This window comes from Camelina sativa, chromosome 9 (assembly GCF_000633955.1).
Source record: "Camelina sativa cultivar DH55 chromosome 9, Cs, whole genome shotgun sequence".
Taxonomy (NCBI): Eukaryota; Viridiplantae; Streptophyta; class Magnoliopsida; order Brassicales; family Brassicaceae; genus Camelina; species Camelina sativa.
The window spans coordinates 36,494,605-36,520,308 of record NC_025693.1 but is presented as its reverse complement, the minus strand read 5'-3'; the positions used below and the strand labels follow the sequence as shown (position 1 = coordinate 36,520,308).

The 25,704-nt window shown below is 33.8% G+C and overlaps 5 protein-coding genes across 7 annotated transcripts; 2 read left to right on the top strand and 3 right to left on the bottom strand.

Moving 5' to 3' along the window:
- LOC104714511 (tubulin alpha-2 chain) lies at nucleotides 5,555-8,152 on the top strand. 2 transcript variants are annotated; one of them, XM_010431900.2, is made up of 5 exons: nucleotides 5,555-5,805; nucleotides 6,125-6,359; nucleotides 6,460-6,830; nucleotides 6,919-7,256; nucleotides 7,620-8,152. In XM_010431900.2, the coding sequence occupies exons 1-5, from the start codon at nucleotides 5,713-5,715 to the stop codon at nucleotides 7,933-7,935; spliced, it is 1,353 nt and encodes a 450-aa protein (XP_010430202.1). In that variant the 5' UTR covers nucleotides 5,555-5,712; the 3' UTR covers nucleotides 7,936-8,152. The 2 variants fall into 2 exon arrangements, with proteins under 2 accessions (XP_010430202.1, XP_010430201.1); XM_010431899.1 differs by lacking the exon at nucleotides 7,620-8,152 and having other exon boundaries at nucleotides 6,919-7,586.
- Nucleotides 8,995-11,149, bottom strand: LOC104714510 (glucose-6-phosphate/phosphate translocator 2, chloroplastic). Of its 2 annotated transcripts, XM_010431897.2 has the most exons (5): nucleotides 10,658-11,149; nucleotides 10,156-10,381; nucleotides 9,824-10,046; nucleotides 9,413-9,626; nucleotides 8,995-9,244 (listed from the first exon to the last, which is right to left on the bottom strand). In XM_010431897.2, exons 1-5 carry the CDS (start codon nucleotides 11,147-11,149, stop codon nucleotides 9,233-9,235), a joined length of 1,167 nt encoding a protein of 388 aa, XP_010430199.1. In that variant the 3' UTR covers nucleotides 8,995-9,232. The 2 variants fall into 2 exon arrangements, with proteins under 2 accessions (XP_010430199.1, XP_019085221.1); XM_019229676.1 differs by lacking the exon at nucleotides 8,995-9,244 and having other exon boundaries at nucleotides 9,276-9,626.
- LOC104714509 (CRIB domain-containing protein RIC9-like) lies at nucleotides 14,646-15,792 on the bottom strand. Its single transcript, XM_010431896.2, has 4 exons — nucleotides 15,503-15,792; nucleotides 15,300-15,397; nucleotides 15,056-15,116; nucleotides 14,646-14,908 (listed from the first exon to the last, which is right to left on the bottom strand). The coding sequence occupies exons 1-4, from the start codon at nucleotides 15,561-15,563 to the stop codon at nucleotides 14,745-14,747; spliced, it is 384 nt and encodes a 127-aa protein (XP_010430198.1). The 5' UTR covers nucleotides 15,564-15,792; the 3' UTR covers nucleotides 14,646-14,744.
- Nucleotides 19,093-20,726, bottom strand: LOC104714508 (probable dolichyl-diphosphooligosaccharide--protein glycosyltransferase subunit 3B). The gene is made up of 2 exons (XM_010431895.2): nucleotides 19,557-20,726; nucleotides 19,093-19,318 (listed from the first exon to the last, which is right to left on the bottom strand). The coding sequence occupies exon 1, from the start codon at nucleotides 20,654-20,656 to the stop codon at nucleotides 19,598-19,600; it is 1,059 nt and encodes a 352-aa protein (XP_010430197.1). The 5' UTR covers nucleotides 20,657-20,726; the 3' UTR covers nucleotides 19,093-19,318; nucleotides 19,557-19,597.
- Nucleotides 24,880-25,675, top strand: LOC104714506 (probable thionin-2.4). The gene is made up of 3 exons (XM_010431894.1): nucleotides 24,880-25,187; nucleotides 25,281-25,361; nucleotides 25,466-25,675. The coding sequence occupies exons 1-3, from the start codon at nucleotides 24,962-24,964 to the stop codon at nucleotides 25,561-25,563; spliced, it is 405 nt and encodes a 134-aa protein (XP_010430196.1). The 5' UTR covers nucleotides 24,880-24,961; the 3' UTR covers nucleotides 25,564-25,675.

The following is a 25,704-nucleotide window of genomic DNA, read 5'->3' as shown; positions in this document are numbered from 1 at the left end:
ACATACCACTAAAGACCCAATAGACCAACACAATTTTAAGGCTTACAGAAAATAAGGCCCAATGGCAGAAGCACAAAAAAAAATTAATAAAAACAATGAAAACAAAATTGTAAGTAACTAAGATTTTTAAACATTTTTAATCAAAAGCCACTAACTAATCACTACAAACACAAAAGTATTGACAAAAGAACTACTTGCACAGGTTACTAATTAAATAATAAAATAATTAAAAAATTACCTACAATTACATATAATAATACCAAATAACAATCCAACGACAAAATAACAATTTTTTAATTAAAGTAACGACTAAAGCGGGACAACAACTAATACTATACAAACTTAACTTCTAATTCTATATTTTTTTTTAAACGAAAAAGAGATCATGATGATTTAAATTAATTAAAAATCAAAAAATTGACTACATTATACTAGCTGAAAAAACATACAGAAAAAAATAAATTAACAAAAGAGCAAAGAAAAATATACGGACAAACTAACCAGACGAAAAGAGGAAAAATACATACCAAAAAAACAAATTAACAAAATAACCAAAGTACACATTTATCTAACTTCCGCGCGTAGCGCGGGTCAAATGCTAGTATATATATATATAATATTTAACAAGCAACGGGAAAAGTCGCAAAGTTTAATAGAGAAAACAATAAAGGTACTTTATATAAAAGGAGCAACGTCAAAAGTGGAGCCCATGAGGGTCTTAACTCGATAAATGTGGATTATAAAGTTTGGTCTTAGCAACAAAATTTAATTTGGGATCAAATTAGCTGAGAGAGTGTCCAGAAACCAATTTAAAGTTACATAACGATATAAATGGTGGTCCATGAAAAAAATGAAAGCTTATGGGACCATTTTTGCTTCTTCTTTATTATTTTCCTTCATGGCTTAGGGGGTAGGTGATGACGATGGCCTAGAATGGTATCATGATTAGGTATTTTTATTCGTGATTATCCTACCCATGATTAACCAATGAATGCTAAACCGATTTATCAAAAAATCGTGCTTGGTGAATGACATATTGCTATACCGCGTAAACCGATTAGACAATGATGTGATTCAGTGATTCACCAACTAAGATATAATCAGGTCCCAAAGCCTCTCTTGAGGTTAGTTTTTACTTTCTAGTATCCACCTAATAAAACAAAGACTAAAAGAAGTCATTTCAGTCGATGGTATTAGTAGGTATTGGAAAAGGAGTAAAGACTGAAAGACGACCTCTCGTACGTTGTCTAGTTCAACTAGACTAGTTGGTTGTTTGCCCTTCGTTACCAAACCGAGAAAGAATAAGATTCCGTGAGTTAAGTAAGTTTGTCTTGCTATATATCTGATATATCATGGTTTTTATGGTTTTTAACCATGATATAAGTATGCTTTTTGAGTCTTTTGATTTGTTTCTAGGTTATTTTAGAGTCTTAACAGGTTATTTAGGAATTTGGCACGGATGGGGCAATATGGAACAATCTGGATCATTTTGGAGCACTTTACCGAAGGAAATCAAGTTGGAGTCGGAGCAGAGACCAAGCATCGATCGACACCACTTAAGGAGTATCGATCGACACTCGTGTTTACCCGACGAGAGAACAACAAATTTGGAAGTTTTACAAATCTGCCCAAAGTCTTCTATAATTGCAACATAAGCCCCTGGACGTATTTTAGGATGTATATATATGGTTTTTGGGTTTTAGAAACCCTTAAGTTATTTTCTAGCAGTTTTTGAGAGAAGGATATTGAGAGCTTTTGGGAGAGAGAGATCTGCTTTGTAGAGAAGAATTCTTGAACTCCCTCTTCTACTTTTTAATATCTATTGCATGTTATTCAGAATTATGATTTGTTCTTCATTAAACATGTCTGAGTAATTTGCTTGTTAGGTTTAGGGTTTTTCATAGGGTTTTTATGATTTATTAGATCTGAGATTTTTAGGGTTCTTAATCTTTTATGATCTTCATCCTTGGTTGTTCTTCACAATAATTCTTGATTGATCACCTAGAATTGTTATCTTAGGGAAATAAATTGATATGAGAATATAATTGCTTTCCTGATTAAACCATTGATGAGCAGAATTGTTTATTACAAAGAGATTTGAATTAATAATTCTGTGAACTTATCTAAACCTGTTCTTAAACCTGATTTATTACTTGGAATTTTACAAAGATATTTGGATTTTCTGGTTTTAAATTTAGATTATAATTGCAGTGAGAACTGATTATTTTACCAAAAGTTTAGAGTTCTAGATCTGATTTTTATTGCTTGAACCTTAATTAATTTATCCGATTTAATATTTCATAATTTCCTGAGAAATTCCCTAGGCTTAGCTCTTTTGATTTTCTGAATTCACAACACTTTTATTTAAATATTTGTATTGTTTTATTTTAATTCAATTTAACTTGTTTAGCGTAATTTACAAAACTTTACAATCTATTGTGTTTGATCTTGAATCTCTGTGGATTTGACCCCTAAGTACTGCAGTGATCTCTTGTTTGAGAGAGTAGCTCTAGGGATTAATTTGAGCTTATCAATATCTTCGATAGATAACGAATTAACGATTGTAACGAGGCGAGACGAGACAGGTGTGAGATCTCCCCATCACGTCCAATCAAGTGATCGACATAGCACTCAGCCGGCTTAAACATATTAGTCTGGACAAACTTAAAAAGAACGTCTCTTAACACATCATAAAACTTATACATTTTTTCTTTTGGATCTCTTTGATTAACTTTTTTCCTTTGTGTCTTTTTTAGTTTACAATTATTTTTTGTGTTTTAATTTAAAAATTTTGTTTTTTTTAATCCCTTTATCTTATATTTATGTACCCTTTTAATCTATGTACATGGAGTCGCCACACTGTCTGCCCCTATAGTTAAGCCGACACTTTTAGTACTTGGGCCTTAGGTTTTATAGTGTGTTTGAATATATTTTATGATTATTGTTATTTATCTTCCTTTCTAAAATAGATATTTTATAGTAATTTTAGATGGTTATCTAAAAAATTATAAAGATTATTTGATTTAATTATCCGAAAATTTTGTGAAATTTAAATTACTTTTGTTTTTCATGCAAGATTTTCAATTAGTTTTACATTATTTTCAACAACAAAAAAAAGCCAAAAAAAAAAAACTGAAACTTGTTACATTTTCTGATAAATCGAAAATTTGGTCCAAACTCAAAACCTTAAATAATTTATCTAGAAATTGACCAACAACAGTTTCCAAAACTTCTCGGATATGATATGTATAAATGTCTCCATCTCGTCCGCCGACAAGATTAGCACAAAATAATTGGAATCGCAAGTTGGAATTGAATTACGTTTTTTCTTTCGGTGGGTGTCGTCTCACCAACTTCACAGAAAATCAGATCACAATCTACTAAAATAGTAATTTCATACTATTATTATTCGTCTAATCATTGCTAAATCAAACGCTCACATGACCCCACAAGGTCCACAACAACACATACATCATTTTATTGGAATTGTCTTTAAAACACCCGACGAAATACCCGAACCGCAGATGACATATATGTAATGGGCTCTCCCGTCATAACAATCAGAACATTCATAACAAGTCCAAAATTATCAGTTTATGTCATTGGAAAAATCCAATAGAAGCCCATCTAATTTGGTTATCTAAGCAAAATAGTATATAGTCACGTAATGAGACGAATGAGACTACCCTTGTTTACACTCCATTAGAGGAGGATGATACATATAAAAGAGCCGGAACTGAGAACTCAACGACGACTACAACAACGACATTAAGAGGAAAAAAACTAAAGAGATAGGAGATAAGGTCAAAGGAAAACTTGACCTTCCAACAACGCTATCTACAACACAATAGTCGCCAAAGCTTAAAAAATGGGACCAAGCCCTTACCCATAGAAAAAGTTAGAACAAGTCTAACAAAACCCTCAGTACAAGGGAAAACGGAAAGACCATCAAATTGATCCGAGAGATAATATGATCCATACAATCTCACACGCCAAGCCAGGCAAAATAAACTCCGAAAATGCATTCCGTTAAGAGTCATATAGTCATTCTAGCAAAGCTAAGCAGATGTTGACATTGAAACCACCATCTTACTAACTCTCTCTGGAGCCGCAGACCCCTGATGAACGGAATATAAATACAACAAGAAATCCAAAAGACAATTTATGCAAATGTACCTCAAAAGGATTTTTCACATATTCGGTGTCAAATGCACTTAGAAGTGTTGGTTTGATAAGAAACTCTAAAAAAATTTCGTATACCCGTTATAATTACAATTACGAAAATATCCTTAGATTTCAAATTGTACAACTTATTACCCGTTTACCGGACAGAAAGAAACATAACGTAAACATTTTTTAATTTAACGTATACGTAGATTGAATTTTTGGATAGAAAAAAAAGATATAGAAAAATAGTAATCTACCGAGTGTAGAGAACAAACATATACATTTGAGCAATGGCGTCATAGTATCTTACTATCTTACAGAAAAAAAGAATTTTTTTTTTTTTTAACTCAGGGTAATCCCAAGCCCATATAGGCTCAGACTAATCCCCTGGGGAAAAGGCAACCTATGGATAGGCCCCCTTCCGAGTTTTCAAATGGATCGTAAGCAAGGATTCATACTCATGTGGGTGTCCGAAAATTCGTGAGATAGTTCCCTCCAGCAGAGTTCGAACCCATATTGTGTTTGCAACCAGAGCCCATCCTTACCATTAGGCCACGAAGACCCAGACAAAAAAAGAAAATTTTCGTTACCTTCTAATTTGATCCCTTCCTTTTTTATTTGTTTTCTCAAGTCTTAGATCAATTTCTATTATTTGTATAGTAATATGAAAATAATATTTAACATTTTTATTTGATTTACATTATGAGATGAAGACTTTTTTACTTCGACCAAAAAGCTAAATTTGTATAGGATAAATTCTTCAAAATACTATACTTCTTGTCAAAAATAAACATGTTCCAAAAAACCTATGAAAAGTATAGATTTTTAAGGATTTTAAAATTTAATTTTAAAGGTTTTGGTTAACTAATTTAAATTTAGAATATATTTTTTAAAAGTAAGGTTTAATGATTTTTTTTGTTTTGGACAAAAAGTTAAAATTTAGTGATTAATTATCTTTTTTTTTTTCCTTTTTATTGAAAAGAAAAAATAAACATGCTGAAACTGGAAGGTGGAAGCCACAATGAACAAAAAGACTCGTGTTGACTCGGCAACACGAAAAACAGTGGCAGTGCAGCCGCCAAAGATCAGTCAAAACTCAAAAGCTTCGTCAATCGAAGATTTTGGTTCAGTTCTCTTATCGTTTCGGTTTATTCTAAATATCGATTTGATCCGGTTTATTTCCAATTAATTTCCGGTTTAATTCCCCACAATTCATGGGATTTTGTTTTTTTTTTCAAAAATAAAAAGAAACGTTCAAACGAAGCGAAACGAGCAAAATTCAAAATTAGAAAATACACCAAATTACACATATCGTGGTTAAACAGCAACCTAATTACACCATTACACGTGTCATATGGGATACGTTGGGCTTATAAATATAGACAAACACCTTTGGAGAAAACCTAGAAATCAAAAAAACAAATTCAGATCTAGAAAAAAAGAAGAGCGTCTTCATAAACGCCCTTCTTCTTCCTTCCTTCTTCGTCTTCTTCTCTGTAAAAAAATCTCAAAAGTTTCTAAATCTTACCCTTCCCCGAAACGAAGATGAGAGAGTGCATCTCGATCCACATTGGTCAAGCTGGTATCCAGGTCGGAAATGCTTGCTGGGAGCTTTACTGCCTTGAACATGGCATTCAGGTTCGTCTCTTCCTCTTCCCTCTAATCTACATTTAGATCTGTAGATTTGTAGATCAGATCTGAGATATTTGTCCCTGAGTTCTTCGGATTCATCATTTAAAATGGCAGATCTATAGTACCTAACTGTTTAGATTGATGAACGAGACCTCTTGTAGATGTTAGATCTGTGTTTGATTGCGACGCCTTCGTTGATTCGTAGATTCGAGATCCGATTCTTTTGTTTTTCAAAATGTAGGTTCGATTTGATTCTATGTCTAAGATCTTTGGATACTCTTATTGATTGTGGTGTTTTTGTTTTTGTATGGTGGATTGTACACAGCCTGATGGCCAGATGCCGAGTGACAAGACCGTTGGCGGAGGTGACGATGCTTTCAACACCTTCTTCAGTGAAACCGGTGCAGGGAAACACGTTCCACGTGCTGTTTTCGTTGATCTTGAGCCAACTGTGATCGATGAGGTCAGAACCGGTACTTACCGTCAGCTTTTCCACCCTGAGCAACTCATCAGCGGTAAAGAAGACGCAGCTAACAACTTCGCCCGTGGTCATTACACCAGTATGATACTCACTCACTCAATCCCTTCTTTATATATATCTCCGTGATATGATTGTGTATTATTAAAACTGATTTGATTTTTGTAATCTTATTATCTCAGTTGGGAAAGAGATTGTTGATCTGTGCTTGGACCGTATCAGAAAGCTCGCTGATAACTGTACTGGTCTCCAAGGATTCCTTGTTTTCAACGCTGTTGGTGGAGGGACTGGATCTGGTCTTGGATCTCTCCTTCTTGAGAGACTCTCTGTTGACTATGGTAAAAAGTCCAAGTTGGGTTTCACAGTTTACCCATCTCCACAGGTCTCTACCTCTGTTGTTGAGCCTTACAACAGTGTCCTCTCCACTCACTCACTCTTGGAACACACCGATGTCTCTATTCTCCTCGACAATGAAGCTATCTATGACATCTGCAGACGTTCCCTAAGCATTGAGAGACCAACCTACACTAACCTTAACCGTCTTGTCTCTCAGGTATAGAACCAGCCTGCAACAATTATAAACACTAACGTTTCTGCTGCTTTGTTTCTTGTGTTTACTCTCTTTGTTTATTTGGTTTCAGGTTATCTCTTCGTTGACTGCTTCTCTGAGGTTTGATGGTGCTTTGAACGTTGATGTCACTGAATTCCAAACCAACTTGGTCCCATACCCAAGAATCCATTTCATGCTTTCCTCCTACGCACCAGTCATCTCTGCAGAGAAGGCCTTCCACGAGCAACTCTCAGTTGCTGAGATCACAAACAGTGCTTTTGAGCCTTCTTCCATGATGGCCAAGTGTGACCCACGTCACGGGAAATACATGGCTTGCTGTTTGATGTACCGTGGTGATGTTGTTCCCAAGGACGTGAATGCAGCAGTTGGTACCATCAAGACCAAGCGCACAATCCAGTTTGTTGACTGGTGTCCTACTGGTTTCAAGTGTGGTATCAACTACCAGCCACCAACTGTTGTTCCAGGAGGTGATCTTGCTAAGGTGCAGAGAGCTGTTTGTATGATCTCCAACTCCACAAGTGTTGCTGAGGTGTTCTCCCGTATTGATCACAAGTTTGATCTTATGTACGCAAAACGTGCTTTCGTCCACTGGTATGTTGGTGAGGGTATGGAAGAAGGAGAATTCTCTGAGGCTCGTGAGGATCTTGCAGCATTGGAGAAGGATTATGAAGAGGTCGGTGCTGAAGGTGGTGACGATGAGGATGATGAAGGAGAGGAATACTAAGAAACATGTTTCTAANAGACCAAGCGCACAATCCAGTTTGTTGACTGGTGTCCTACTGGTTTCAAGTGTGGTATCAACTACCAGCCACCAACTGTTGTTCCAGGAGGTGATCTTGCTAAGGTGCAGAGAGCTGTTTGTATGATCTCCAACTCCACAAGTGTTGCAGAGGTGTTCTCCCGTATTGATCACAAGTTTGATCTTATGTACGCAAAACGTGCTTTCGTTCACTGGTATGTGGGTGAGGGTATGGAAGAAGGAGAATTCTCTGAGGCTCGTGAGGATCTTGCTGCATTGGAAAAGGATTATGAAGAGGTCGGTGCTGAAGGTGGTGACGATGAGGATGATGAAGGAGAGGAATACTAAGAAACATACATGTTTCTAAAAACTCTTGGATTTTGTGTGGGTTACTGTTATCTCGTGTTGTGTGAATGGGCTCGAAACTCTTACGAGTCTTAGTTGTGTGTGTTTTCCAAAACTTACATTTCTATCTCTATGATCATTGTCTACCTCTGTGTGTTGTTGTTGACTCGTCTCTTGCTCTTTGGTAATACACTTGTCTCTATGATCAAGTCAACCTTAACATATGCTGGGAATTTGGTAAAGGAAAAAAACAAAATCGAAATGATATTGTTTGATTCCAGCATTTTTTTCCAAATCCACCTTTAATATAATATTAGAACTCTGATATGAAAATAATCTGAGTTTCTGTTACAATTGAAATTATTTTCAAGAGCTTATTATATAGATGGTGTAGTGTACTGATTGACAGAAATTAGTAGTAAGCAACTAATTCGATTAAATATGGAAAAAAACTAACAAAACTAATTCTTCGTTATGTGAATTTTACACAAGCAATCAATGATGTTAAATTATATATTGCCTGGCAGTAGCTCAATGTAACTAATTGAGTTCAAAATTTAAAACTGATAATAATGTTGGGTCGATCCGAAGACCGATCCCTCCAAAAATAGGCGTATGCCACTTAGCGTGGAGAACACACGGTATTCTTTAGTAAAAGGCGAAAGAATAGTTCGCTTTGTGCTCACCACATGGCTGCGTGATTTTCAGCGAAAGACCAAGACCCTTATTTTATATGCAGCTTTCACTACTAACAAACCCTCAGCTACCCGATGTGGGACTTTCTCCCAAACTACTTCCTTTTATTCTTACGCCGTCGTTTCACAGTATGCGGGACTCTCTCCCAAACTGTACTTCTTTTTACTCGTACGCTGTCGTTTCACTATTGTTTTATTATAATTTTTACATGTTTTACTAAACTTCTAAAATGATGTAAACCCTTATAGAAACTTATAAAACACCAATTTTTATGAAATAAAAAACTAAAAGCCGAAACACATTTTCTTAGAAAATTATAAGAAATAGATTGAAGAGACAAAAATGAATTTCTGCAATATATTATAATTAGTCTAATATGAGATACATACAATGTAAAATAAAATAAAACAAAAACTAAAAGCAAACACTCATAACATGGTCATGAACTTCAAGCTCCACTTTCTTCACATTCATTGACGAGAAAAGCACTTTCCGATGTTGATCTCACCGGAATATTCTTTCCTCTCTGGCTATTCTCTTGTTAGTATTTTTTTTTATTTTTTCTTTTCAAGATCAACCAAAGAAATTGCCTCCTAAACCATCCTCACTGCTTCGCCTGCTCAAGGAAGGAACAGGGGAATAACGTTAATGAAAAGTTCATTAGAACTATAAATTCGTCACTCAAAAACCAATTTGAGTAACCGAAAAAGAAAAACTTTGGCTATTTGATTATTTCATTAAAGAACTATTCCATCAAGTGATTCGGCGGCTATTGTTTGTTTACCTGTGAGTAGAGGAAAGTTCCAAGAATCGCAATGGCAGCACCAAGTGCATTAACCAGTTGAATCGGGGTATGGAAAATGATGATCGATGCAACAATGACGGAGATACGTTTCATCGTATTACCGATACTGAAAGTCAACGGCGAAATCTGGTCTAAGGACATGTATGAGACCTGATTGTACAAATGGTAGAACACACTTTGTGCCACTACCCACCTGTTGATTTCAAACATGAAACACAAAACATTAAGTTTCTTGCCAAAAAAAAAAAAAAGTTTCTTGCAATTTATAATACCCCAATTTGATATCAAAACATGTTAGAATCTTAATAGAGACATTGACCAATCAACTGAAGTCTATAAATTCTAACAAAATACAAAAGAAAAGAGTATTCGTTTGGTTTTAGTTCTTACCAGACAAAGTTTGGTCCGACTTGAGAAACAGCATTTTGCCAACCAGCAGCCCACATTTGAGGACCTTCGACGGCAATAGCAAATGGAGTGAGGATCAAAAGAGACATCATCGATAAGCAAGCGTAGTAGTTCATTCCGCTCACTGAGTTCCCTTTCATCCCTTTCTTGGAAAATATATTCCGAAACACAAATGCCAAATTCGATATCATTGCCCCCATAAACCCTGCCAAAGTTTTTTACATAAGACCATAATATATCAAACAACTGTCACAATGTGAAATTCCTTTTGGTTACAAAAAAAAAACCAATCTTATAGGATTGTGAGTATTTACCAGTGATGTTGAAGTTAAGCTCTGTAACAGCAGCGAGTGCACAGCCTCCAATGATTGGTAAAAGAGAGAGATAGACAGGAAGAGGGAAAGTCTCGCCCATGAATAATCTTGAGACCAATACAGTGAACGCTGGTTCACCACTTTTAATGATGTGTGTGAAAGAAACTGCTACTTTTGACATACTCACTGTTGCCGCCACATGTCCTATCGTATGTGCTACAGCGACCTTGAAGAAAAAAAAAGAAGCAAAACATAAATCAAAAACATTCACTATCAGACAATAAACAAGTTGAAGTTCCACCATGTTCTAGTGTTTTAGTTTACAACTAGCTCGAGCTCTGAATTATAATAAAACAAATAATAAATCCCTTCTAGCAACAACATCATGACAAAATCTAAACTATCACCGGAAAACAAAGCTCAAAATCAGTTTCATGCCGGAAAATTAGCAACAAAACCCTAAAATTTAAACCGGAAAACAGAGTAAATCTTAAATTCTTACCGGGAACAGAGTTTTCCAGAAATCAAGATCAGTTTTAGGAGCATCTGCGATTCTAGTAGCCCAAGAGACAAGCATCATCAGAGAGCCACAAGCGAGAGACAACGTCGAAGTAAGCCACGGGTAAGGAAAAGCATTGAGGACTTTCTTGTTGTAGATGTTGAAAACAACGTTAAGTGCCCACCAAGTCGCGAAGTAGATTCCGATTTTAAGCTTCTGCGCCGACTGTTCGTTGGGAAGCTCGATGTTGATGTCGAGTGGACGAGATCGATCCGCCTCGTAAGCTTGAACTCTGACCTCACGCTTGAAATTGGAAGCTGATGAAATGTGTAGAGGCTTTTGATGTGAGATAGCATTGGAGCTGAAGCTTTGGTTATGGCAGTTTTTGATTATGTTTAAAGGAGAAAACTGAAGCTTCGTTGGAATTGACCGCCTAACCCCGCCGGAGAAGACGGTGGAGAAGGAAGATGAAGTAGGTTTAACTGAAGAGATCATTGTGTGTTTCTTTCTTCTTGAGTGGGTTATTGAAGAAGACGATGGTCTCGAGGTAGGTTTAAGATTATATCAGAGAGGGAGAAGGAGAGAGAGAGAAGAGACGTTTGTTTATTTGTTAAAGTGGAAGAGGGAGAAGAAGAGAATTTATAGGAAGAGATTGAGAACAGAGGAGGGAAATTAAGGTTTCGTTTTGGACTGTAACGACAAGTTAGGGTTATTCAGACTTTTTTGGAATATACGAAAATACCCTTTGTAGTTAGGTTTTGTGGTTTAAATTGTATGGGTACATTCGTCAAACTAAGGGAGAGGCGGTGCATTAGATCCGGTTTAAGAATTTGATAAATTATTTCTTCTCAGAATTTGATATTTATGACCATGAAGAAACCAAGTGTTTAGAAATAGTCTACACGTTACAATTACTTTAAAGAAGCAAAGATCAATTTTGGAAATAGTCTACACGTACTCAACTATTTTCGTGATATTTATCAAATTTTTAAGACTAAACTGAATATATAAATATCTGAAACCTTCATGTTTTGATATATATATATATATATATATATATATATTTGCTTATAATTAAATTTTCTATATTACAGAAAAGAATTTTCAATATTCAAGATTTGTATTTTCTCCTCCTTTGTGGACTTAAATAATTCCAATTTTGGTTTTATATTCTTGCCGTCAATAGTTATCAAGAGTCAATGAGTAATTTACATGTGACAAAGTTTAGTTTGTAAGTTAAGCTATAATTCAATGAGAATTATGTCGTTGGATTACCAATATCATCATTGAAATAGATAGTTGTAAAATGTAAACCAACGGCAGTATAATTAACTTATATACATCATCGTTTTGGCAACAATGACACGAACAACGCGATGTATCATTTGTCATTTTCATTCGTCATCGATGCTAACGACAATAAAAAGGTACAGGATCTAGAGTATTAGATTTATTATATATATGTGTAACGTTAATGTAATATTATTTTGGACCGTTGAAATCAAAGAAGGTCTAGTCACATGTTGGCCGTACAAAGGGCGCTTGGCCAATGATGCGACCTCGCAAATGGAATTCTCACCGTAGAAAATATCCCAAAAGGAAAATTACAAAACATAACAAAGTTGTTGAACACATGCAACTCTCATTACACGACAAGCTCTCTCTTCACCAAACACTGATTCATACAACACATGTGTCCATTTGCTCTGTGTGTTTATAGGTTGGGTAATCAATTGGTTCATGTTCGACGGCTAGGAAAATTTTGCAGGAAAGTTCGTAAGACTGGGGAAATCAACGAATCATCAGAAACATCGCTGTCCAAATTGTTCAGTTGATGGATTTTTCTGCATGCGCGATTTGCTCCGTGAAATATGAGTCGTTGATTCATTTAACTATTAGATATTGAAATGACCATGAATTGGTAATACACAATAGAGTTGTTATGATGTTCATGGTTTAGACGTTCAATTAAAATTGTAAAAACAACACAATGGGGTTTTGAAAATAATAATAATACACTTTCAAGAAACAAAGCATTCTAAAACAATCCCATTTGCAGAGGTTTTCTCTTACTTACAAGTAACAGTAACTTTTACTGTTAAAATTGTGTATAAATTTTTTTAAAAAGTTTTAAGTTCTCAAAATTTATTACCGCATTGACATTGAGCAATTGGACAGCACCAACGAATGATATCGATTCTCAAGTCGTTTTCATCAGGCCCGGCTCATACCTAGGGTGAGAGGGGCGGTGACCATGGGACAAATTTTCTTTTTTCAAAAAACCTTAAGCAAATGAGGTAAAAAAATGGAAAAAGAAATTATGTTGGAAAGGGTCTAAAAAAAATTATATGCCTAGGGACCAAAAAATTGTATGCTCTGTTATCATTTTTTTTTGGGTTAAAACTTAAAATGCATGTCTTGCTACTATTCTCTTTTTATTCAACAGTGAAATATAAATAATTAAAAAAGGTATGGGCTAGATATAAGACTTTTCTTACATAAGTTTTTGCATTTTATGGTCACTGAACAATATCGTTTCAGTTCCTTCTTTGCCACTACTTTATCTACAAATCGATTCTTCCTATAGAAATATATAGACATATATGGGCTGGATCATATCTGCCAGAAAAAATGTTTGGTCCAGACTTTAAAGTGTGTCCATTACTATATCCGCTTAAGCCAATGATCCTACGAATACATGTATGACTTTATTGACCATTTCGTTTATTTTTTTGGGTTTCTGTAACGAATGGTGATTCGGACTTTGATAACCGACTAAATCTCTATAGAATGGTATAACGGTGGAGTAGCTTATTTCTCGAATTTTTAATGAGCGTGTAAACATAATAGTATAAATTTGACTGGTCACTGAACGAAATGTCATTTATAGCTATCCACGAGCCCATCAATAACAAGTAGTATATAATGACCATATTCATATGCAATCTCCAATGAGTTGGAATGATGAATTACTCCATCGTTTAGAACCTACACCTGAGCATTTGGATGTAAGGAGATGACAAGTGAAAAACGTAACGCTTGTTACTTGGAGGACTTTTCTCAAGATGAAGAGTTTAGCGCTGATGTATTCGAGGATCCCTTCAAAATTGCGTAAAAATCACCAAGGCGGATTCCCATGTGTTATAGTTATAATATGTTACCAGCCTTCAATGACATTAATGTAACTCGAACCAAAATAAACCTAAAACGAAAGAGATTTGACTGATATGACTCGAAGTTGGTCACTTGGTCTAGTTGAGCTGACATGAATTCGATCATGTGACGTACTTGTGTTTCCAAGGTGAGTAAATATGAGTGTTATTTTTATTTGTGGGAGTGTTAAATTTTCTATACTCGAAATGATATATTGTATTTTGTTTAAGGGAGGTTAGTGCAATTGCAAAAAGTTATACTCATGTACATATAAAATGTTTAAAACTATTTGTGTTTGGTCTATTTTGTTAGATTTTCTCAAGTTTTTATGCATAAGCTTATAAGTTATGAGTATTTGAATTCTGCAATATTTTTCTTCTTCTATTAGTTAAGTTCTTATTAATGACAATATATATATTGTTTCTTAATATTTGTGTTTTAGCCAAAAAAAAAAAACTATTAAAACGTGAAAGAGGGAGTAAATTTTTAGTGGTTGTAAACTTATAGAGATAAGTCATCTATATTGTTGAAAAATAAGATGGAAAAGAAATTCAGAAGCTTCTAAATTTTACGAAAATCACTTTATGAAAAATGAGCAGACAAAAACAACAAAGGATATAGACTTGTGAAGTCACATAAATAGTTTTTAACAAACAAAAAAAAAGTCACATAAATAGTAAATAAACAGAGGTAGTGAAACTGTGAAATAAGTAGATTTTCTTCCAAACTTACTTTTTTTTTCTTTCCCATCACATTCACATCACAACCATATTAATAGTAAAACCATTCCAATATCATTGCAAAGACAATATGAGTATTAATTTGTACACACTTGATATATCTTGAACGGAAGCATTAAGATTGATATCTCACCTATATTCTCTATATATATATTATTATATAAACAATGACATGGGAAATTAGAAACGAAAAATAATTAAGCAAGGACCTTGCTTGATCTTGAGAATCTTGGTGACCATGAATTACACAATAGAGAAGCTTTTGAAGAGAGTTTCTTCTTCAGGTTTTGTTTTGTTGTTTCTCTTTCCATCTCTTTGCTGCTTTGAACTTCTCCAAATGCCTCCATCGCTGATTTCAAATCTATATTTTTTTAAAAAATACATTTCATTAGAATCTATGTTGTCAAACATATATATATATATTAGTGTTTTATGTATTCATCAATTAAGTAATGATACATTAGCTTATTTATTGACAGAACGTTAAACAATAATAGAAAGAACTTGCCTTGAAATGGCCATGATGAGTTTGGCTCTAAAACATTGTTGCTCGTCTTGAATTCATGTAGCTGCAAAATTCGATTAACCGGTTAAACTAAACCGAAAATCGATCAACATTGTAATTTTTTCTTTTTTCCATTTGCTATTACTAAAACAAATAATGAAATCCACATAAAAAAACAGAGACATCATCAACGTTGGAAAAAAAAAAAAACATGATTTCTAAAAATTGTTGCAAGAAAATGTCTTACCCAACTAGGTGCACTACTCGATGAACTATCCCAACCAATATGTGACACGTGTCGAACATCTGTTGGATATCCAATTTCCATCTCTTCCTCCTTCTCATCTACAAAACAATATCCACATTTAATCCATATTCTTGTTATCATTCTAATGATCATTCGTTACCATTCCATAAAACTAAACAAGATTAGATTTCTAGTCCATTTACCAAAAATGTCGGAGAAACACTTGAAGCTCTTGTGATAAAGCCCTTTGAATCTTGTAGTCATGCTCGAATCCAACACAACAATAAATGTTATAGCCTACTACTTATAAAGATCCCAAACACTTCTTACATTAATGATTATGGTATAGAAAAGCAATGAATCGAACAGAGAAAAAAAGAACAGAAATGAGAGGATGATGAAGATGAAGAAGAAAGAGAAAAGAGAAAAGAGACAAAACAACCTTTCGTTTGAGATTGGAATAGTTTATAAAGACAAATAAGAAATGGAAGGAGACATGAAAGAGTAGTGGTAATAATTATATATCCCTATAAATTAAATACAAAGTATATTCTTGATCAATTATTGGAGAATATAAAATTTGTATAGTTTTTTTTTTTTTTTTTTTTTTNTAACGGAAAACAGAAAAACGAATATGTTACCCGATAAAGACAAGGAGAATAGTGTTTTCGGTTTTTGTATACCAATGATGTTATGTAGTAAGACAATAAGCAAAATTAGTTAAAGGGTTTAGGTGATCCATTCCATGAGTTTTAGTTCAACTACCAATTCCATCCGTTTACTCTTTCATTATCCACTCCGATACAAACAGTTCAAAAAGTGGGTTACGCTGCGTTTAACGCATATTAAGACTGAAATCTACAATGGTCCATTTCTTGTCTTTCCAATCTGACGTTTATATGAACGCTTTGGTTGATTAGCGGATCATTGTCTAAATGGCATGTAAGTGGTCTAAGGACTATAAACTTTTTATATATATATAAGTGTTGCGTACGCCTAATTCTTCAAAGTTTAAATTACCTATTATAATACTGGATTTTGACAGCATAACAACTAGAATTTGGAGTTGAAAAAGTATGATGTAATATATACTAATAAGCATAACAACTAGAATTTGGAGTAAACTGAGGTAAATATGTAATATACGACTTATATATTTACCTCAGTTAACTAAACAATTTTTCTTTATAAAATGCAACTATTCATTGTTTTTCTTAGAACTTAAAAATATAATTTAGTGATTATATTATCTATAAATTATGTTATTTCATATATTTTATATCCATAGTATATACAACATTTAAACTATTCATATAAATTGTTTTGGTTCCTATTAAACGCTTAGTGTGTGAATTACAATGAGTGTGAATTTTTGATGTGTTTGCTAGATTATTTCATATATATAATGAAGAAGGCTCTAATAATTTGACTCAATACATTGATAACCTCTATTATATTTTGTATCTGTTATGTTTTTCAAAAAGTGGTTTGATTTAGGCTCACAAAGAGGGGTCATATACATATAGTAAACGAAAAAAAATAGGACGGTCTATATCCTCATATGGTATAATTAATCCCATGAAAAAGATAGGATCGAATCTTAGCCCTTCGAGGAAATTAACCACCATAGTATTATTAGTGGTCAACAACTAGTGTAAAGGTCTGTAGTTTTTCTTATAAGAGTTGGTTCAGCTATATCATATGCTAGCGTTTAAATTATTTGTTTCATCCATCAACTAAACCAATATGGCAAGTGTAATCAAAGATTTGGTCCAACAACTTGAAAAACTAGTATAATCTGAAAAAGTTGTTAAATTATGAACTGATTTTAATATTTATATTATCAAAGTATTCGAAAGGAACTTAATCTACAGTAGTAACTGCATATTAGATGATCATATAAAAATAAAACTATTACCGAGTAAGGTAAATTAATATATAAGTCGTACTGTATAATACTTTATAACATGGTTATTGATATTTTGTGGATTTTTTCATATGATTTGTTAACATCATAAGAAAATAAGATCTACAGATCTAAAACAGACAAATAAAGTTTGGAAGTTCACGGGTAAAGCAGTCGAAGCATTAAAAATATATAGATTGCACCATATCATATAGTTTTTGTATTATACACTCGATCCAACAATTTTCATATACATGCCTCTCAAGTTTCAAACACAATTTCATTTCTAAACATACTTTATTTTTGCTAATTACCAAACGACTTTTGCTTTAATAATCAATAAGAAAGCTGTCGTTTATTTTTATACTAATTAATGACTAATATATACAAGGCGCAACAAAAAAAAATTATATTGCTGTCATATCAAATGATTAGCCTTAATCTTTTATTTATAGATTTGGAAAGCTACACATTTTTGAGATATATGAGTTGAGGCCTTCACGTTTTCTGGTTCTCTATAAATGCATAACGACATACGATTATATATGTGTATATACATTTGTAAGTATGTATATGCAATCGTCATTGTCTTAAATTGTAATAACATACAATGTGACTGTATGAGACAGGCTGTGTGTGTGGTTTTGTATAATAGGTTGAAATATGTGCTTAGTCACTAGTCACTTTCAAAACACCTCGTGCCTTTGGGTTATAAAATCCATTATCCCCGTCGAAAAATGATTTTGATTTTTAAGTTTTATTTACCCAATTTTTATTAATCAAGTATCTTCCAAAAATTATGGTAAACTAGTGTATATTAATATGGGTCAATCTATGTAATTCCATTTTAACTTGATGTCAAAACCCCTACATGCGTCAATCCAACTCAAATCAAAATCAATTTGATTGTGATGAATGGCTAAAACTAAAAGGTTCTCGTCTCAAACGAGAGAGACCAAAAGTAATATATAAGAAACGTTTAGGGGTGGTCAACTAAAACTCAAAGGCCCAATATTTTGTGTGGGCTTGAAATGGATCGAATAAGCTAAGTCAAGATTATACAAGCAAATCCAAAGAAGAAAGAAGATATTCATCAACCATTTGATTCGACAAAAACCAAATCAAAGGTCATTTTGATCTCATCTCGTATGGGATGGTTGTGCTTCATAGTTGAGGAAGTTCCCTTGCTGGACATTTTTTTTGCTAACTGCTCTATGTATCACCGCTGCAGTAGGTGTTCTCTCGAAGACTACACTGGATGGATGCTATGAAAATAAAGGTTTCAAGAAGTCCTACTTTGGACATGTGCTCGGTCGGGCTCATAAGGCTTCCATCACTTGAATGTCTTGTCTGGCTGGACTCATAAGGCTTCCATCATTTGAAGGTCAAGCTAATCACGACTCTGTTTCGCGAGCTTTTGTGCACTCAACTCTTATTGGTGAGACTTTTGATTTGTGTTTAAAGGCCAAGGAAGATGCTTTAAATGTTTTATTGCTATAAATGTTTTGTTGCTGATGATCAATTCCTTCGTTGGTGGAGGCTAACTTGTTTTCAGTTTATAAAATATAGTTTGCCCAAACAAAAAAAAAAGGTTATTTTGATCATACAACATAAACCCTCAACTGGTTTCAAACTTCAGTTTCTACGTGTATTTTAAAAGCAAACAAATAATCAACGTCAAGATGATGTATCTGAGAGGCGTGATTCACAATTATCAAGTTTAAATGATCTCAGAAAAGTTTGAACAGCTGATGATATGCCAATGCAATGCCTAACAAGAGGAAACATGGTTCCCACCCTGGCAAGCCTGTGTCATGTCAAGTGGCTAAAACCTAACAACGGTGTGTAAACCAAAAACTCCCATCTCTATCATATTATAGATGGTAATTAAAAAACTCATACTTGCAAACCAATCTTTTCTGACTCGGTTCTCAAACAGAGAGTAACATGAGATGGTAATACTCACACAATAAGTAAAAGGTTCCATAATGCTTACACAGTTACTATACTCTACTCTCTAAGACAACATCCTTTTTCGGAGTAGATGATGTAAGCAAGACTAAAGGGAAGATATAAACTCGTGGTACAGTATCTGAATTTCCAAATATTGTTCCTACACAGAGATCAAACAGAACAGTATGATAGATTTCATTAACTAAAAGACCTTGGTTCTATATGTTACTCATTCAGATAAATAACTTAACAAGATACTAATGTAGCAGTAAAGAGTTTAAACCATCTGAAATTATAGTACTACACCGATTCAAAAGTATATCAAACCGAAACACAAAACGTCCGAAAACATCATTACTCAATTCTCAGAAATGTTTTACAAAATCTAAAGCCATTACCTTGTTGTAACCACACCACACTCCTCAAGAATGTGATGAAATCAACGCCAGCTCGATGGCCAATACGGATGAATACCGTATCCAGTCTTCCAATTATCCAAGTAAACAACTTTCTTCACAGCCCAGAACGATATGAACAAAGCCAAAAGCATAACCAATCTCTGTGCATTAAGATTCTTCACTCGAACAAGCACATTAGTAACAAAAGCCAAAAGCAATCCAACAACAGTATACAAGAATCCAACAGCGAATCCTTCAGCTCCAAGCTGCATACCAGATCCTTGGTAAAAGAAGACAAGCTTATTCGGATCGTTACGATCTTGAAGAAACATAGGCATTTTCCTGATAATGTTGTGCATTGTACCAGCAACGCTAAAGAAGTAAACAAAGATAGCACCAGCTAACCAAAGTCTATGATCATGAAGAAGAGTTTCTCCTCTCAGGATCCGTTTGATAACGAACGGAGTAGCGATAACGATCAAGGCAACGATAACTCCGATCTGAGACTTGGAAAGAAACGGCGGACGTTGAATAGGACCGACCTTGAGTTTAGTTCGTTGTTCGACGAACTCAGCCATTGATTCAGCTAACCTAGAGTAATCAGATTGATCCATCTGACCAGATTCATCGCGGAGGTTCGATATAAAAGGACTTACGAGACGAATGTGAGGTAAAGCGTTAACGCCGAAGAGCTGAAACGAAGACTGAGATTTCGAGAACTCGATCTCGCAGAAGAAGAGCTTGGTTCCTTCAGATCCGTTGTTGTTAGTGAGGTAGGAAGCGGAGACGACGCCGAACTCGCGACGGAGCTCTTGTAAACGAAGCTCGGTTTTGCTGTGGAGTTGAGTAGCGTCGAAGAAGACGAGTAACGAGTAAGGACGAGGAGTGGAAGCAGAGGTGAGGAATTTAGAGATCCCGTGGTCGTCGAGATGGATTACGCCTGATTCCGTGGCTGATCTGAGTGAAACAAGTTCGTTGACGAGATCTGAATCGGAATCCGAATCGGAAAACGAAGCTGCGAAGGCTGATGAGAGTGTTGCTACGAGGAATAGAAGAGAGACGAGTTTTGATTTGACCGCCATTGTTGATTTTGATCTCATCTCTCTCTCTCTCTCTCTTTTCAGATTCGAGAAGAAGACGAGGAAAAGTGAAAGAAAAAGGGTATTTTGCCGTTTACCAGAAAGCCTCTAGTTGAAGAAGAAGGTCTTTTGAAGTTTTTTGATTATCTCGCTGGTTGTCCCATGTGGGAGGTTTTGATTGGTTGATATATCCACGTGGATAGTTTCGATTCGAGGAATAAAATTACATAAGGCCTATGGAGGGAGGGGCCTCAATTCGTCTTAACTCTTTAAGGATCTAAAGCAGAATCTAACCTAAGAGAATTTTGAAATCACATAACTCTTGTTGGAACAAGAATCGTCGGCTTGTTGAAATAAGTTTGGGGATTGCTTGGTTGGTTTATGCTGTCTTGGCTTGTGGAGTAAATATCAAAAAATAACTTGCATTTTTTTGATGACATGTGTGAATAATATATTCTTGTTATATTATTCATTTTATTTAGATGACGATAATTTCTTTTTATATATCTAAGCTTAATTCTAGAGTGACATATATCTTAGATGTATGAGTCTATCAAATGTGTGCTGTTAGGGTTAGCCGGAAATAGAAAAAGACTAACGAATTGCTTTTTGTGGTTTTGTAGGTAAGTAGAGTACTCGAGTTGTGAACTTCTTACGATCAGTTGGCACAAGAGGAAGAGCTGAAGAGATAAAACTTAAAAGTAATTGAAAAGTTGTAACAAAACTGTATAAGAGTGTGTTTTCTTATTAAAAGTAGAGTTTAGTTAATTAAACATTAAAGGATAATTTAGTTTATATATTAGTTTGAAACATTACACAAGTATTAAATTAAAGGACTAAATTATCCAGAAATTTATTGGAAGGAAAAATATATTTTTTTTTTCTCCAGAAATCATATCATACAAATTCAATTAAAATATTATCTGCAAAATCTTAAACTAAAATATTAAAGAAGACAAAACAATTTATTATTTATAAAACCTTATAAGTTTATAACATGAATATAAAAGTTTTTTTGAAAAATTAAGAAAAAAGTGTGGTCCACAAAAAAAAAGAGTTAAATTTAAGTTATTTATAAAACCTTAAACAAAAATATTAAAGAAGACAAAATAATTTATTATTTATCCTTAAAAACTTAAAAAGTTCAAATAACATGAATATAAAAGTCTTTTGAAAAATTAAGAAAATAGCGTGGTTCACACAAAAAAAAGTTATGTATAAAACCTTAAACAAAAATATTAAAGAAGACAATACAATTTATTATCTATAAAACCTTAAAAACTTAAAACCTTAAAAATTTTTTAAAAAATATGAATATAAAAGTTTTTTAAAAAATTAAGAAAAAGTGTACTTCACAAAAAATAAGTGTTAAATTTAAGTTATGTGTAAGGCATGTTGGACCTAGAACACCTCTTACAGACCACAAAGAATATGGACTGGATGTTGTATCCCGTTTGCTTACCCAAATTTAAAATTCAACACTTAAAAACTAAAACAAAATAAAAAGAAAGTAAAAAAATCCGTACAAAAAAGAAAAGTTTAAAAAGTCGAAGAAAAATATTGGTACTTTCCAACAGTCGGGCCTTCAAGAAAGCCCACTACTGAGTGGATGATTTGTAAGCAAAAGTGGATTAGCTTTTATTTATAGGGGTTATGGGTTAGTATCCGTTTATTATATATCCGATGTGGGACTTGGTTAATTTTTAAAACGTATTGGGCTTTTATTCGATCAAAGAGGCTTATGGCGGCGATAAAGATATGGCGGCAGACTGTGTGGAATACGGTGGATAATTTGTAGCCGAAATGCATTAGTTTGATGTGAGAGACAACGACTACGGAAGAGCATTGAAATTAAAGTTGGTGTCACTTGAAGAACTTACAAAAATTACAGAACACAGAGAAAGACACTCTGCATCATATGCTCTGTGTTAACACAACACATATAAAACCCATTTTGATCAATTTTTAACACAGCCATCATCAATTGGCGAACAAGTCAGTGCAGATCTCTCCATAGAATCTAGTAACAAGATCAAGGAAGATAGGGTTATTCAGATTATTCCAATAATAGAGAAGCTCTTCCATGTCCATCAAGTCATCAAACTGAAGGGTTATTCAGATTATTCCAATAATTGAAGATAGGGTTCGATTTTCAATTCAAACTGTAGTTGCAAGTTCTTTATTTCGATCCCATATATGAATGAAAAAGTTACATTATTTTAGCATACGATTTTTTATTTGTCTTTTGGACCAGTAGCAGACCAGAGAACAGGGTCACGTCTGAGTAATCTTTTGCTGTTTGCTGCTGTCAGTAACATTACACCGAGGAAGATCAAAACTGAGATGGATGAGATCATAAACATCAAGACAGAAGCGAGACGATCGTTCACCTCTTGCGCGTACNAGTTCTCGAAGCTTCTACAAGCCTCTTTCACACCATCTTCCTTTGACATGTTACATCGAGTCTAGTAAACTAATTGATACTTTAAAATGTGCGATTTTTGAAAGATATAGTACTACGAAGAAACAAGATTATTTGGAAAAAAAAACTTGCAACTATTGGGATCATTAATAATTTTAAACCCTTATATGTGATAATAGAAGTAATCTCATCCGTTGGATTAAAGTTAACACAAAAAAGTGGGTTTACTATTATATATAGATTCATAGTTTTTTATCCAAAAAAAAGTTTGTTTTTGATATAGTTTTATTTACCTTTCCTATTTTATTACATAATTTCATTTTAATGTTAGTTTAAAATATATACTTTCAAACTATTTCATAATATATAATGTAACATTATTCTAAATGTTATTATTTTCTTAAATTTTAAATTATTTAAAAGGTTTTGGAATATTTTCTACCCAAAAATTCTTGTTATCCAAGTAACACAAAATTTTAACAGCTAAATAAAATATAAATATTAACTATATAGAAAGTGATCCACAATAATTGACTTATATAGTGTCAGTAAAGAATAATTTCACACGAAAATATATCTTCCACTACAAAACATAAACAATCTTAACTTTGCCACCCCAAAGACAAAGATTTCTCGTATGTATGTGCAGTAGTTTGTGGTCTAGCCAGTGACTCATGAGCTTGAAAGAGAGGGTGGTCCAGCCAATGACTCATGAGCTTGAAAGAGAGGGTGGTCCTCACAGCATGAGATAAATGTGTAGAATGAAGTTTGTGGTGCCGAACAATTCGTATTTATCAGTATTTATTTTGTTAGCAACCTATATTATTATTCTTAGTGTTAAAGACTGATGATAATATGTAATCTCCAATTCTGGTTAATGAAGATAATGTATGTTAAACTGTTCCGGCTGCTGCCGATGGGTGGCTACGAAGTCAGAGACTATATTAATCAAGTTCATCAGCACGACGTAATTGAAACATACACGTTCTCAATTATACTTTATAGTGTATATATATAATATAAAGTATATACACTATAAAGTATAATTGAGAACTATACACTATAAAGTATAAACTATAAAATGTACTTACTCAATATATATTCATGTATGTTTTGGAGTAGCTTTTCTTGTTTCTTTAACGGATTGTTCTACTTCAAAGTATCATGTTCTCGGAATAGCTATGTATCATGTTGATGTCCTTTTTTTGCTTTGATTATGAAACGATAAAAGTATCTTACTATTACAAAAATTTCGATATACAACATGTCCCCCAGTTACATACAAAATAATTTTGCACAACAGAATCTAATCGACAATTTTTTTTTTGTAAATCCATCTAAATATGAATATAAATAATAATGAGAAGATTTGTACAGTAATTACCAAAAGCTTGTAAATCTATACACTATCTTTAAAAAAAAAATTAAATAAATAAAAGTAAGGCATGCAGTATACGGACATGTGAGATAATACATACCCACTTCATTTTTCCTCGGTATTACCTTCCCGATTCTCCCGAACCTTACTTCGTCTTGAGGAGGCGTGCATGTTAGGATACTATGCATTGTCTGTATCTCCCTTCTTTTCTTTTTACCTTTTAGATATATTACGTTACCTGTAGATTATATTTTAACTTTCCAAAATTTAAATTAAAATTAGTAAAAACAAACATAATTAAGAAGTAAGTTTTGTTAGCTATTGCGATAGGGTGGTCCAACCAGTGTGTGGATTCTATTGAGCATGATAGAAAGGTGTGGAATACATTTTGTGGTGAAAACTGTAGCAAAACTAGTATATAAGAATGTCTAGTTTCATCACCATTTTATCAACACAAGCATTAAATACAAAAGGTTTCTCTAGATTAAATATATACTGTGTGATCAAACAAGTTATCAGTCGAAAGATGGAAGGCAAAACTCTGATTCTAAGTGTGCTCATGATGAGTCTGTTCATGGCACAAATTCAAGTTGAAGCAAGGAGCTGCTGCCCTTCTTTGGATGCTAGAGATTTCTACAAATATTGTCGTTCTGAAGGAGGCTCCCGAATAGAATGTGCAACAACCAGTAAATGCATACTCTTTGACGGACAACATTTGGGGCCATGCCCGAATGGATTTCCCTATGACTCACGTAATTTATTTCTGCTATTATAAGCTTTATCATGTCAGTTTTTACCAGTTCCATCAAGATTAATTTTTTTTTTTTTTTGAAATTTGACTCTAGTTGATGATGGTGTGAATGAGTATTGCAAGTTAGGGTGTGTATCATATCTGTGCGGTGCCATTAAATCTCTCACAAACTCTGGTAAAAAGGACCATCTAAACTCATTATACTATTATTATTGAATATTTTGGAATGATCAATAAGATAATATTTTAATCCATTCTACTATATTGTTCGGTGAGTAGATGCAAGTGAAATTGGGAATGGATCGGTAGATAATTGCGCAAAGCGATGTTCTACTCTATGCACCAAAGGCTCTACGACTGGAGTTGAAACTGCCTAGACTAAACTGCATATCCACGAAGATACCATATCCAAGTTTGAGTGTTGTTTTTCCTTGCTTTCAATAATTGTCGTGTGTGTGACAAAAATGAAAATACTAGACTTTGATGCTAGTTTTGACCAAAAAAAAAAAAAAAAAAAA

Excerpts from the sequence above, each read along its gene's own strand:
- LOC104714511 (XM_010431900.2), top strand. The coding sequence starts at position 5,713 with ATGAGAGAGTGCATCTCGATCCACATTGGTCAAGCTGGTATCCAGGTC. Across the intron at positions 5,806-6,124 it reads GCCTTGAACATGGCATTCAG|CCTGATGGCCAGATGCCGAG; the intron begins GTTCGTCTCTTC and ends GATTGTACACAG. Across the intron at positions 7,257-7,619 it reads ACAATCCAGTTTGTTGACTG|GTGTCCTACTGGTTTCAAGT; the intron begins GTGTCCTACTGG and ends GTTTGTTGACTG.
- LOC104714510 (XM_019229676.1), bottom strand. The coding sequence starts at position 11,149 with ATGATCTCTTCAGTTAAACCTACTTCATCTTCCTTCTCCACCGTCTTC. Across the intron at positions 10,047-10,155 it reads GCTTAACTTCAACATCACTG|GGTTTATGGGGGCAATGATA; the intron begins GTAAATACTCAC and ends AAACTTTGGCAG. Across the intron at positions 9,627-9,823 it reads GTCGGACCAAACTTTGTCTG|GTGGGTAGTGGCACAAAGTG; the intron begins GTAAGAACTAAA and ends TGAAATCAACAG.
- LOC104714509 (XM_010431896.2), bottom strand. The coding sequence starts at position 15,563 with ATGACTACAAGATTCAAAGGGCTTTATCACAAGAGCTTCAAGTGTTTC. Across the intron at positions 15,398-15,502 it reads GTGTTTCTCCGACATTTTTG|ATGAGAAGGAGGAAGAGATG; the intron begins GTAAATGGACTA and ends ATTGTTTTGTAG. Across the intron at positions 14,909-15,055 it reads CTCATCATGGCCATTTCAAG|ATTTGAAATCAGCGATGGAG; the intron begins GCAAGTTCTTTC and ends AAAAAAATATAG.
- LOC104714508 (XM_010431895.2), bottom strand. The coding sequence starts at position 20,656 with ATGAGATCAAAATCAACAATGGCGGTCAAATCAAAACTCGTCTCTCTT.
- LOC104714506 (XM_010431894.1), top strand. The coding sequence starts at position 24,962 with ATGGAAGGCAAAACTCTGATTCTAAGTGTGCTCATGATGAGTCTGTTC. Across the intron at positions 25,188-25,280 it reads TGGATTTCCCTATGACTCAC|TTGATGATGGTGTGAATGAG; the intron begins GTAATTTATTTC and ends ATTTGACTCTAG. Across the intron at positions 25,362-25,465 it reads TAAATCTCTCACAAACTCTG|ATGCAAGTGAAATTGGGAAT; the intron begins GTAAAAAGGACC and ends TTCGGTGAGTAG.